Source organism: Chelmon rostratus, chromosome 9 (assembly GCF_017976325.1).
Source record: "Chelmon rostratus isolate fCheRos1 chromosome 9, fCheRos1.pri, whole genome shotgun sequence".
In the NCBI taxonomy this organism is placed as follows: Eukaryota; Metazoa; Chordata; class Actinopteri; order Chaetodontiformes; family Chaetodontidae; genus Chelmon; species Chelmon rostratus.
Genome location: NC_055666.1, coordinates 28,680,901 through 28,693,916, shown reverse-complemented (window position 1 = coordinate 28,693,916; position 13,016 = coordinate 28,680,901). Strand labels below are relative to the sequence as shown.

The window sequence follows — 13,016 nt, the reverse complement described above, 5'->3', positions numbered from 1 at the left end:
CCTCCACCCGGCGCCCCACGAGTCCATCTGCCCCCCCTCCACCCGAACATCTCTGTCCAGCCCTCCTCCCGTCCGCCGCCGAGCGCCGGCAGGTGAAAACAAAAGAGAAGTGACAAGCCCAGTTAACCCGTCGCCGCTCGGTCACGTGATCCCCGCCGCCGACACGCCGCCCCCGCCGCCCGCCAGCCGACAGCTCAGAGCGCCGCTCTTCCTCTCGCTGATTTTCTCTCTTGTCCAAAACGTCTTAGAGGAAAAGATCTGTGGTCTTATTGAGTTTTCTTTGAATAAATAAATATTTAAAAGGCGGCGAGGAGGGCGGGGGGCGTCTGACGCTCCACTCTGGCTGCAAATCAGGCCATCAAAGGGCCAGACAATGTGCGCTCACTATTAGTATCAATTTACAAATAAACTGCTTTTTTGGTGACTGGATCTCCGATGTCAGATTTTGATAAATGGTTTCAATTTGGCAGCTGCTTTCGAGTGTCAGAGCCCATCTGACGCTCGCCGGCCGCCGCCGCCGCTCGCTGCCTCAAAGAATCTGCCTCAGTTAGCCTCGCAGCCGGCAGCCGCCAAAATAATCTCTTCATACTAACCAGGGCAGGTGTGTGTGTGTGTGTGTGTGTGTGTGCATACAAATGTCTTTCTGTGGGTAAATATTGAAACCAGGATCCAGATTTCACTCCTGATGTTTTTCTACACAAATCTTAAAGGAGCTTCTGTGTTTTTTAACAACCAATCACAGACACTTCCCCTCACCGTGACTGCGCCCCACAGCCGGCTGTTGTTTAATAGATTTTTAAATGTGCTTTTTCCTTCCAGGCAGCTGCTTTCCTTTCCTTTCCTTTCCTTTCCTTTCCTTTCCTTTCCTTTCCTTCAGTCCAGATCTAAAACATCCACCTGCTCAGATTCCACTGTAAATTCATGTGGTGTTCGTCTACAAATAAAGATTTTTCACTAATAATCTGCAGATGAATCAACTGAGTGTTCTGCCTGTTCTTCAAATATAAAAAATAAAATAATAGTATATAAAAACCAATAAGAAGATGATTTTACTGTGATGAGAACAGAGAAAACAGCAGAGAACGATTCACAATCTGTTAATCAGTGATAAAAAGAACTGATTCATTTTCTAATTGTAAACCAGTCTGCACTGAACCTGCATCCATGGGAGTGAACGAATGAATGAATGAATGAATGAATGAATGAATGAATGAATGAATGAACGAATGAACGAATGAACGGCTCACTCAGCAGACAGACAGGAAATGAAACTGCTGTCAGAGCTTCCACTCATTCAGCAGCTGCACGTTTCAGGTTCTGATCAGAGAACGTTTGATGGACTGTCGCTTCACTCACATGCTGACGTGTGACTGTGTTATTTTACTGAATTAAAAACAGCAACAGAAGGAGGAAGTGAAGGAGGAAGTGACGTCTGGGGACTCGTTTATTGATCCACGTGGTATGAAATGTGTTTGACGACACACAGTTTAAACCTGCTCCACCTGGAGGTGGATGAGACGATCATCTGATACTTACACCGACTGCTCTGTTGCTCATTATTGTCGGTCAAATGTCAGTTTTTCTGCCATTTTCTAAAAGCGGCCCAAAAACAAACATTTACCGGGACAAGTGAGTGAGATTCAAGCCCCGACGAGCCGATCGGCTCTCCTCACCTGCACCTGACTCAATGTTCTTCGTCATCAGGTCATATTTAACATCATGGCTTCCGTCGCTGAGACTCAGCCAGCGTCTCGCCTCCGTCCAAAGCTTCCTCCTCGCCAGCGGAGGGGAACAGAAAGCAGCCAGCAGTGGCAGGAGTTCTCCCTCAAACAGCTGTTTCCTGTTTGAGGGATCGGGAACAATCAGCCCGCTGGCAGCGAGGAGTCGCCGGCGGTGCCAAGAGCGTACCGAGCAGAACCAACAAATCCAATCAGGCAACTCGGTCCTGCGCTGCAGGAAATCATACGAGGAACCTTAAACTCGTGCGGTGCAGGTGGTCTACGGCTTCTCCAGAGGGACAAACAGCCACTTCAGCTTTAATTCAGCCTTTAATGTGGCTGTAAAACCTGATTAAACAGGCCGAGTAGCAGCCGCGCCGACTGACAGGTGCATTCTGGGACTTACCTGGCAGACAAAACAAAGTTCACTTCCTGGCCTTGAATGGGACCTCTGACCTCTGACCTCTGACCTGAGCATGCAGCAGTGAATTAATGACTCGTCTCCACTGACCTTAGGTAACCTCTCGGGGTCCCCGGGGTGGCGGGGGATGACCTTCTGTAGCCTCTGGAAGCCGTAGTCGATGGTGGGCTCGTTCAAGGCTGCGGGACGAACAGAGAGACGGACGGTTAGGACGAAGACGAGCCGACACACAGACGAACACGCTGACGACGCCCTTTTGCACACCGTGCTGCAGGTGGAGGGCGGCGCCTCGCTGCAGGACGCTATGACATCATCACGTCTGTCGTCACAACCTTTAATACGCTGAGTTCAGCGATTTTCATTCATAAACAGATAAAACCGTTTATATCAATGTTCATATGCATGTTCACCGATACCTAGCTGCTGGTTACCATGCGCCTCATTAGCATACTGGCTCTTTATTGGTCGTTACTAAGAACTCGTTAACGCCTCATCCTGTTTTTTATTAACATCATCACTCGTCTCTAACAACATCCTCAGTTACTATCAATAAGCAGTGATCAGGACGTTATTGACTCTTTATCTGACAGTGGAGCTGGACGGAGACAGGAGAGGGGACAGAGGAGCCAGGAGAGACAGAGGAGACAGAAAGGAGACAGGAGAGGGGACAGAGGAGCCAGGAGAGACAGAGGAGACAGAAAGGAGACAGAGGAGACAGGAGAGGAGCCAGGAGAGACAGAGGAGACAGAGGAGACAGGAGAGGAGACAGGAGAGGAGATAGAGGAGACAGGGAGGAGACAGGAGAGGAGACAGGAGAGGGGACAGAGGAGACAGGAGAGGAGATAGAGGAGACAGGAGAGGAGACAGGGAGGAGACAGGAGAGAGGACAGAGGAGACAGGAGAGGAGACAGGGAGGAGACAGGAGAGAGGACAGAGTAGACAGGAGAGGAGACAGAGGAGATGGGGAGGAGACAGGAGGGGGGACAGCGGAGACATGGGCTCCTGCAGTAAAAGGACTTGTACTAGGGGAGTTTTCAGGGAGGCCTGACTGGGGGACGGTGCTGGGGGACGGTGCTGGGGGACAGTGTTGGGGGACAGTGTTGGGGGACGGTGCTGGGGGACAGTGTTGGGGGAAGATGCTGGGGGACGGTGCTGGGGGACAGTGTTGGGGGACGGTGCTGGGGGACAGTGCTGGGGGACAGTGTTGGGGGACGATGCTGGGGGACGGTGTTGGGGGACGGTGCTGGGGGACAGTGCTGGGGGACAGTGTTGGGGGACGGTGCTGGGGGACAGTGCTGGGGGACAGTGTTGGGGACAGTGTTGGGGACGATGCTGGGGGACGGTGCTGGGGGACGGTGTTGGGGACAGTGTTGGGGACAGTGTTGGGGGACAGTGTTGGGGGACAGCTGGATGTGGTCATGCTCATGGTTCTTTGTACTGAGTAATAAAGACAGGGGCTAATGAGAGGCTGGTTAACGGCGAACATGTGAGTCGTCAGATGAACTGTTGCTTCACTGAATCCTCCAATCAGGAAACTCTCAGGAAGGAAGGAGCAGCTGATTGGTCATGAAGACGTGAACGACCAGCGTTCACCTGGTGAAGCGGCTCAAAGGTAGAGAGGTACAGTAAATGTTGTTGATTTTAGCTCCAAAAGAAGGAAGCTGGTGTTTTCTGGCTCCTCCTGTCAGATCCACGGTTTATTTTACAGTTTCAGGATCAGAAACTTTGCTGCACTCTGACAGATTAGAGTTTAATTGATCAAAAGATTAATGAACATGAACCTGATGATTGTTGGACTTCCACAGTCTGAGTTCAGCTTGATGTGAATGTTGGAGATGTGTCTTCTGGCCCTTCTGTCCTCTGATGATTGATGTCTGATGATTGACAGGTGTACAGCAGCTCATCACCTGTTTGTGCATGTTGTTCACACACCTGCTGAAGGTAGATCAGCAGGAAGCGACCTGAGCTTTACCCGAGGACGTTATAGAAATATGAGACATGAGACATTTCTCTCCTGATGTTCAGCTTCAGTCTGTTGCTTCTGATTAACAGTGAACACTAACAGAGAGAGAGAGAGAGAGAGAGAGAGAGAGAGCTCTGCGGTGCTCGCTCGCTCTCTTATCTTCCTGCTGTTTATTAAGTGTGAGACCTCACACTCCATCTGTCCTCCTCGCTCTGCCTTTTCACCGCTAATTCAATCCAACTTTCCCTCCCTTTCCTTTTCCTTTTCCCTCCACTCATTCTCCTCTGCAAACAATCTGCCTTCCTCCTCCTCCTCCTCCTCCTCCTCCTCCTCCTCCTCCTCCTCCTCTCCATTCGCAGCGAGCAGAGCAGGAGAAACACCCGGAAATGAGTTCAGGGAGATACTTCTCCATAATCAAGCCCATTAATCATAAAAGGCTGTCAAATTTGACTTTGGGGACAATTTGTCAGCCGATCTTGCCCACTCGGCTTTTGTCACCGTGGGCTCTTGTATTCTGTAAGGATGATTGACACACCAAATGCCAGTGAGTAGAATAGCTAGTTTGTGCTAATATGCATAACCGCGGCTTTCATGAATAAGAATAAGGCAGCTATACGGCAGCGCAGAGGGGTCTCCTTCAAAGGGCCCCGCCGCCGTTTGTCGCCAGCGCTCCAAATAGATGTTATTACCATTATAACAATATTTGTTTTCTTTCCCGGGAATGGGCGACCGCGAGCTGCTAAATCAAATTTGTCGCAGCCCGTTTCAAGTGGCGGCAGAGGAGAAAAAGGGCTTTCAGGCTGCGACTGGGGTGGGGACGATATCTGAAGGGTGACAGAGCGCTGAGGGACGTGGCCCTCGCCGCAGGGGCTGCCATGTTGGATTTCTTGCCTCCCTGAGAGGAAGCGGAGAGCGGCGCGGCCCGAATCTATTACCTCCGCCCGCCGGGAATCAAGCGGATTCATTGTCGGATCCCAAAGAGACTTTTTGGGTGGATGCAGAGCAGCGGAGGATGAATGGAGATAATGTGTCGGGACGACGCGAGCGGCAATCAGCGCCGGTCCCAAACCGGATTCTCCCGACGCCGCGTACACATACGTCCCAACTTCTACCGCAAGTGAAAGGCACTATGGGAAATGCTGCGATCGGATAAAAACCATTTACACTCAGAGAGAATGGAGAGAGAGAGAGAGAGAGACAGAGACAGAGACAGAGAGAGAGAGAGACTGAGAGAGAGAGAGAGAGAGACTGAGACAGAGAGAGAGAGAGAGACTGAGAGAGAGAGAGAGACTGAGAGAGAGAGAGAGAGACAGAGACAGAGAGAGAGAGAGACTGAGACAGAGAGAGAGAGAGACTGAGAGAGAGAGAGAGAGACATTGAAGAGAGAGAGAGACTGAAGAGAGAGAGACAGAGAGACTTAAGAGAGAGAGAGAGAGAGAGAGACTGAGAGAGAGAGAGACTGAAGAGTGAGAGAGAAGAGAGAGAGAGAGAGAGACAGAGAGAGAGAGACATTGAAGAGAGAGAGAGAGAGAATGGAGAGAGACAGAGAGACTGAAGAGACAGAGAGAGAGACACTGAAAAGACAGAGAGAGAGAGAGAGACTGAAGAGAGAGAGAGACTGAAGAGAGAGAGAAACTGAAGCGGGAGAGAGGGATCTGCGATCATCATCGACTGATAATGCCTTGCTCGTGAGCACATTCACCCTCAAGCTGAGAGAGTGTGTTATAGATCCTCAGCCTCCTCTTCCTCTCCATGAACTTCATGTACATGAACCCAAAGCCTGATTCGTACTTTAAAGTTAGAAAGAAAAAACACGTTTCTAACTGAAACAGGTTGCCGGTTTGACGCCGTCGGCATGACGATGGAACCCCTGAGCTGATCCTCGTTTCCGCTGGGACTCAAACCGACAACCTCCTGAATAAAACACAGGTGGGATGATGCTTCATCATCATCTGAGGAGGACAAGATGGAGCCACAAACGAAGCGGGAGGCTTTTAATGAAGCTCTGGACGGGCGGCTGAGAGTCCACCCCCTCCCCCCGCTGTAGAAATTAAGCCCATTACTTCCTCTTATTAAAATCTCGCCGCACTTTGACCCCAGCGCCCCATTGGCCGCCTGCAGGGCCCCGCGCTCCTCCCAGCCAATCGATACCGGCTGCCTCCCTGCAAAGAGCCCGGGTAATTGGAGAGCGGCGGCTGGCAGCGCGAACCCTGACCCCCCCACCCCCCACGCATTACACCACCCATATGAAGACAGATTGCCTGATTTAGTGTAAACATATGCTGCAATTCCAGGCATCAGTGCCACTTTCTCCATCGTAATTTGTATTGATTTTTCTCTCTCTCTCTGTTTCTGCGCGAGGAGGCCGCGGCCGCCGTCTCCTCCTGCCGTCTGATGTTTTTTATAAATCAGAAACGGAGGAGAGGAAGATAATTCAGAGGTGAGAGCAGAGGAGGACCATTCTTTATATATTTAATCAGGTATTTATCGCTCTCTGTTTGCTTTTTTCTCCCTCTCCTCGCGGTGAAAGTGATCAAACGCTCGGCCGGCGTCCTGCTGATCGCAGCGCTCTGTTATTAGGCGACTAAGTGACTGAGGAGAGGAAGAGGGGGAGAGACGGAGGAGAAGAAAGGGGAGGCGGGCTACATGTTAAACTCATTTCTTGACAGCGGATTTGTAGCATCGGAGGAGGCGCGGCGAACAGCAGGTCAGAGCTGCGAATATTTACACATTTATCACTGGAACATCTGCAGCGGCGAGCCCACAGGTCCCGCCTGATTAACCACATTTACATCATCAGAGCGGCCGTTTGGAACGGGAGCGTTAACAGTCAAATGAAAGCCAGTGTCACATACACAGAAAATATATTTCTATATACAGTAAAAACACGTTAAAGGCAGAAGATAAAATGAACGAAGAGAATAAAACAGAATGTAAAAAGCTACGAGACCGCAGGAACCACAGCAGAAGGACGTAGTACTGAGAGCAGTAGGTGTACTTCTACTGTTAGCAGCGCTGCAACCAGTACTTATACTGGGGTCACGGTTCCCCTCCCCCGCCCGCCCATGCAGACACCAACCAGAAACCTAAAATCAGACGTATTTCTTTCCCAACATGAAGGTGTGACGAGTTCTTTCTTTTTCTTCTGGCTTGTTAGACAGAAACTGTTCTAACTCCGCTGGGATAAACCAATGAACTGACGGGAAGGACGTGACCTCAGCCGTGACTCCACCAGGTACAGGTGGAGTCACGGTACAGGTGAGCAGCAGGTACTTTCAGACAGTGAGCCCCCCCATTCTTCCTGTCCTTTCATACTTTCTCTCATGTTTGTATTCAGACTAAATGTTCTTTCAACATAAAAGCATGTCCACGCAGACCGACAGCTCTGATCACTTTCCCAGGAGTCTTTGCTGCCCAAAGGTCCCAATGACCACAGCACCTGTCCAGCAGCCTGTTGCCAGGGTAACGCCCGGCTTCTCTCACAGCCGGACTCCAAAGAACAGCCCACCGTGAAGGTGTCAGATCAGGCTCACAACGACGTCTCGACAGCGTCACAGTGACACGAGACAGACCTCGACACCCAGCCGTCTAAACCTGAACCCTGAAGTCCAGGTCCAGGACTCAGCACCCAGAGACCCTGACTGTCAGCGACACCGAGGCAGAAAGAGAAGTTCACAAATTTACTGAAGAGCTGTTCCAGATTTCCTGTCAGAGGTGTGTTTTATTAGTGAAGAATAATGTGAAGGGAATCTTCTCGTGCTTCAAATCACAGCTTGAACGTTTCAGATCAGTTGGAGGGTGTGAAACGGGCCCTGAGGCGTCCATGATCTGAATGATGATCTGAACTGAATACAGGAGACAGGGCCCCCCTCCTCAGGACCAGGTAATGAAGTAGGACCCCCTCAAAATGCTCGTCATCTACCTGACACAAGCCTCGAGCTGCCTGGGTCTCGCGGTCGCCGCCCACGCCGCTGCAGCCATGACGGCGTCACACCTGGAGCGACAGGCGAGGCTCACCTGTCCCGTGTTCACCTGACAGGATGCGAGCAGGAGCGAGGCCGAGCCCTCCTCTTCCTCCTCCTCTCTGCTCAGCCTCTGATCATCCGTGCGTCGGTGCTGCAGATGCCGGCTGATAACAGATCAGAGGATCAGAGGTCTGGGGGGAGGATGCTGGATTACTGGAACATCTCTGCAGGCTCATTACTCCGCTCACATCAGCTCCCACAATTCCACAGGCCTCCATGCTTCAGAGGAGCATGTATACATCCACTAAGCCTCTGTTTACATCCTCCTCCTCACAACTGTTTACATTTATTTAGCTCTCGCTATTTTTCATTTGCCGGTTCCCACCGCCGCCGCCGGCCTCTCGCTCTCTGAGTGGGAATCTGTTTTTCTACGCTGCTGGTTTGTACATATTTACCAGCCGGAGATGAAATCTGCACTTTGGGGGATCCCTGCTCACCTTTACCTTTTTGTTTTGCGGTGATGGCCTTGGCGAAGGCGCAGTCATGTCCCAGATGAGCCGCGGATCGTCTTTATCTGCAGCTGGCTTCCTCCCGTATTACACTTATCATTTCAAATAGACTCCATATTCCATATGAAACACGCCGCTGAGCGGCGGCTCCCTCGACGTTTCAAGACGCTCCTCCATCCCGCGGCAACATGCGCCGCAATTTCCCATCTCCCCCGGCCGTATGATTGATGCAGGTCAGAGCGGCGTTTGGCCTCGCCGGCCGCAGATCGCCACCGCTGATGATTCCTCACTTCCGTCGGGGGGGGGGGAGCACAACACGGCGAGCCTTAAGTGGACGGACTGATTTGTTTTCTGCTTGTCGAGTGGCGTCGGCTGGGGCTCGGGGAGGGAGGCGGGCTGCTGACGAGCAGCCGTAACACCCGGGATGCATCTTCTACCGGCTTATTGATCTGATGCTTTATTCCTCCGACTGTCAATTCATCACTCAGAGATCAGAGAGAGAGAGAGAGGCAGACGCAAACAACAACAACAACAACAACGACTACGACAACAACAACGACGAGGGACGCCGCCATAGACGAGTTCACTCTAGAATATCTCATCTCAACCAAAGACCACTATCTAAAGAACTGCTGTAGTGAAGATCTCTGTTTTTCTGTTCAGACTCGAACCAACAACATGTTAGTCTGTGGACTTCCTGTCTGTGGACTTCCTGTCTGTGGACTTCCTGTCTGTGGCTCTCAGCTCCCATTGGTTCCTACCGCAGACGTAAATCTTCAACAACCCTCACTAATATTTTAGTTTCATGTTTAAAAAGGTTCAGGCACTCCGGTTTGCCCTGCATTCTGCCTCTCAGGCTACAGGCCACCGTACCTTACTGGTGGACAAACACGTAACCCCCCCCCGCCCCAAAGCAAGAAAGAGAGAAATCTGACCCTCACTCGGTCGGGTGGAGGCAGCACACATTGTGCTAAGCTTGGTGGTGTAAAGACGAAGATACTCGGTGTGTGTGTGTGTGTGTGTGTGTGTGTGTGTGTGTGTTTGCTGTTTGAGGTTGTTTGGTCTGTCTGTGGTCTGGGGGGGGGGATCTGAGCACCTCCTTTAAATCAGTTCTGAGTTAACTTAAACGATGTGTGTTCATGAAACAAAATGTGATTTTAAGTCAATAATGAAGAATTTAAGACTTTTAGAGTAAAATAAAACATTTGCAGGAAACGTCTGACGTCACCTGGACAGTTTCCGATCACACCTGTTCACACCTGTTCACACCTGTTCACACCTGTTCACACCTGTGGACTTCACGCCTCCAGATGAAGCTGAACAAAGTGGTCTGAGAGCGTCCCTCCTGACAGCTGGAGCACAGGTAACCTCCTCTCTGTTTGTCAGGGGGGCGACGCTCTCTCCCTCCTCGCTCCGTAACCCAGATGAACGCCTCGCCGCCTGCCGGGACCGCGGCGACAGAAGAACACCCACTCCCCTTCTGCTTCCTCCTCCGAGAGCCGCCGCTGACGCAACGACCTCTGTGATTAGACCCAACATCCGCCCAGATCCAGCGCGTTAATCAGTGAATAATTACCTCCCCGTGATTAGAGCCGAGCGGCGGGGCCGAGGAGAGGGAGCGTGCCTCAAAGAAATAGGCCCCCCACCTGAGAAGTTATTATTTTCTGGAGTCGCGGCCGAAAATGCCCCCGCAGAAACAGCTAATTACCCGACATTAGTTCCACAGGTCCCCGTTCCCTAAGTGGAGCGGTGCCGCTGCGCTCTTTGATATATGAAATGTGGTGCGTCTCTGCTGAGTCGAGGAACTCCCCCGGCGGAGAACACACTTCTGCTGTCTATTAAAAGACGAGACGAGAGCCGAGATCAAAGCCGAGGCCGCCGGAGCGGTTTCGTTACCGCCGCGTGATAACCGCTCAGCGCCCGAGAGACGGCAGGCGTCACGTTCACGACGGTTCACGCCTGCAGGGCGGAACTCAGGTCGGCAGGTGAGCAGAGGGCGTGGCCCGGTCCAGTCCCTTGATTAAAACGTTGATCTGCTCTCAGTTGTTCCTGTACACGTCCATCAATGAGCTTAATGAGCACCGCTGTGATTAGGAGGCTTTCTGGCCCTGTGTTTCGCCTCTCAGGCTACGCACAGCTGCACCGCCGAGCTCACGGAGGCCCGAGAAGACCTGCAGACTCCTGTCACATGATCTGAAGTTTCTTTACGTCTCCAGAACATAAAGCAGCACTAGAACACGGAACATAGAAAACAAGGAACACGAAGAAGAAATGTGGAGCGAACAAAGCACTAAAGAACACAGCAAGGAGGTAAAAGAAATAAACACGGTCCAGAGTTATCGGACTATCAGCTCTCCATTCATGAAAATAAATACATTAAATACAATTAATTAATGTATCTGCAGGTTAATTTAATAAATCACGGTTTCAAATGAATACAAATACAGCACATACATACGTTTCTATCTATTCTATTACTATTATTGTTGTTGTTGAGCCTGGACTTCATCGTGCCACCCCCCCCCACACACACACACCTCTGAAACCGAATCTCCACCAATCACACTCTCTTTACAGGCCGGAGCTGCCTGTCAATCACAGTTTAAAGTTCATGAAATTTCTATGAGCATCGATTGCAGCAGCAGCAGCGAGGGGGGAGGCCTGGGGGAGGAGGAGGGGTGAGGGGGGGCGTTAGTGACTCCTCTGATTGATCAAGTGTCTCGCTTTGAGTTTCTCTCCTCTGGTCGTCCTCTCTGCTGCCAACAGTTTGACATGTTGTGTGTGAAAGTGAAGCTCTTATTGTCAGAAATAACACAGGTGTGCCTGTGGACTGAAGGACAGGTGTGACTGTGGTCTGAAGGACAGGTGGACAGGTGTGACTGTGGTCTGAAGAACAGGTGTGACTGCGGTCTGAAGGACAGGTGTGACTGTGGTCTGAAGGACAGGTGTAACTGCGGTCTGAAGGACAGGTGTGACTGTGGTCTGAAGGACAGGTGTGACTGTGGCCTGAAGGACAGGTGTGACTGCGCTCTGAAGGACAGGTGGACAGGTGTGACTGTGGTCTGAAGGACAGGTGTGACTGCGCTCTGAAGGACAGGTGGACAGGTGTGACTGTGGTCTGAAGGACAGGTGTGACTGCGGTCTGAAGGACAGGTGTGACTGCGGTCTGAAGGACAGGTGTGACTGTGGTCTGAAGGACAGGTGGACAGGTGTGACTGTGGTCTGAAGGACAGGTGTGACTGTGGTCTGAAGGACAGGTGTGACGCTCAAATCACAGGTAAGACCTGAAAAAGCTCCTTTAAAACATCTGTCGGTGTTATTCACGGGATCGGACAGATGTGGGCTTTCAACACAACATCTTGAATTAAGACGTTTCATTATTCATAAAGACTGAAGACGATTAGACACTCAAATATAAATCAGGAAACATTAACAGATACCTGGAATAATAAATCACCTGTCGGTTAAACACCTGAGCGTGAAAACATCCAGACATGGTGGACGAACGTGTCAGGATTCCTGTTTCAGAGCCAAAATGATTGAAAGAAACAGAAACTTGACAACAGAAAGATTCTCAGCGTCAGTGGAACCATCAGAGAAGAAAAACAACGACTCTGCAGGTAGAAACTGATCCTGAGTCAGTTCCAGATAATTACCTCCACGTGCTTCTGTGACTGTAATTAAACAATAAAAATTCAGAAGTCAATTAGTGAGCAGTGCTTCACGTGTGGAGAGGACGAACGACAACAGAGACAGAGAGAGACTGGAGAGAGAGGGGGGGCTGAAGAGAGAGAGAGAGAGACTGGAGAGAGAGAGAGAGACTGGAGAGAGAGAGAGAGAGAGACTGAAGAGAGAGAGAGAGACTGGAGAGGGGGGGGCTGAAGAGAGAGAGAGAGAGAGAGACTGAAGAGAGAAAGAGAGACTGAAGAGAGAGAGAGAGACTGGAGGAGGGGGGGACTGAAGAGAGAGAGAGAGACTGGAGAGAGGGGGGGGCAGAAGAGAGAGAGAGAGACTGGAGAGAGAGAGAGACTGAAGAGAGAAAGAGAGACTGGAGAGAGAGGGGGGGCTGAAGAGAGAGAGAGAGACTGGAGAGAGAGAGAGAGAGACTGAAGAGAGAAAGAGAGACTGGAGAGAGGGGGGGGCTGAAGAGAGAGAGAGAGAGACTGAAGAGAGACTGAAGAGTGAGAGACTGGGGGGCTGAAGAGAGAGAGAGAGACTGGAGAGAGAGAGAGAGACTGGAGAGAGAGAGAGAGAGAGAGACTGAAGAGAGAGAGAGAGACTGGAGAGAGGGGGGGGCTGAAGAGAGAGAGAGAGAGAGAGACTGAAGAGAGAAAGAGAGACTGAAGACAGAGAGAGAGACTGGAGGAGGGGGGGACTGAAGAGAGAGAGAGAGACTGGAGAGGGGGGGGCAGAAGAGAGAGAGAGAGACTGGAGAGAGAG

At 51.1% G+C, this 13,016-nt stretch overlaps 1 protein-coding gene across 4 annotated transcripts in view; it reads right to left on the bottom strand.

Moving 5' to 3' along the window:
- LOC121611160 (transcription factor COE3-like) overlaps window positions 1-13,016 on the bottom strand; it is a 120,906-nt gene that overhangs the window by 18,913 nt on the left and 88,977 nt on the right. For all 4 annotated transcript variants that reach the window (XM_041943546.1, XM_041943547.1, XM_041943545.1 and 1 more), the window contains exon 11: window positions 2,230-2,318. In XM_041943546.1, coding sequence (XP_041799480.1) covers window positions 2,230-2,318 — 89 coding nt within the window. The remainder of the gene's footprint in view (window positions 1-2,229; window positions 2,319-13,016) is intronic.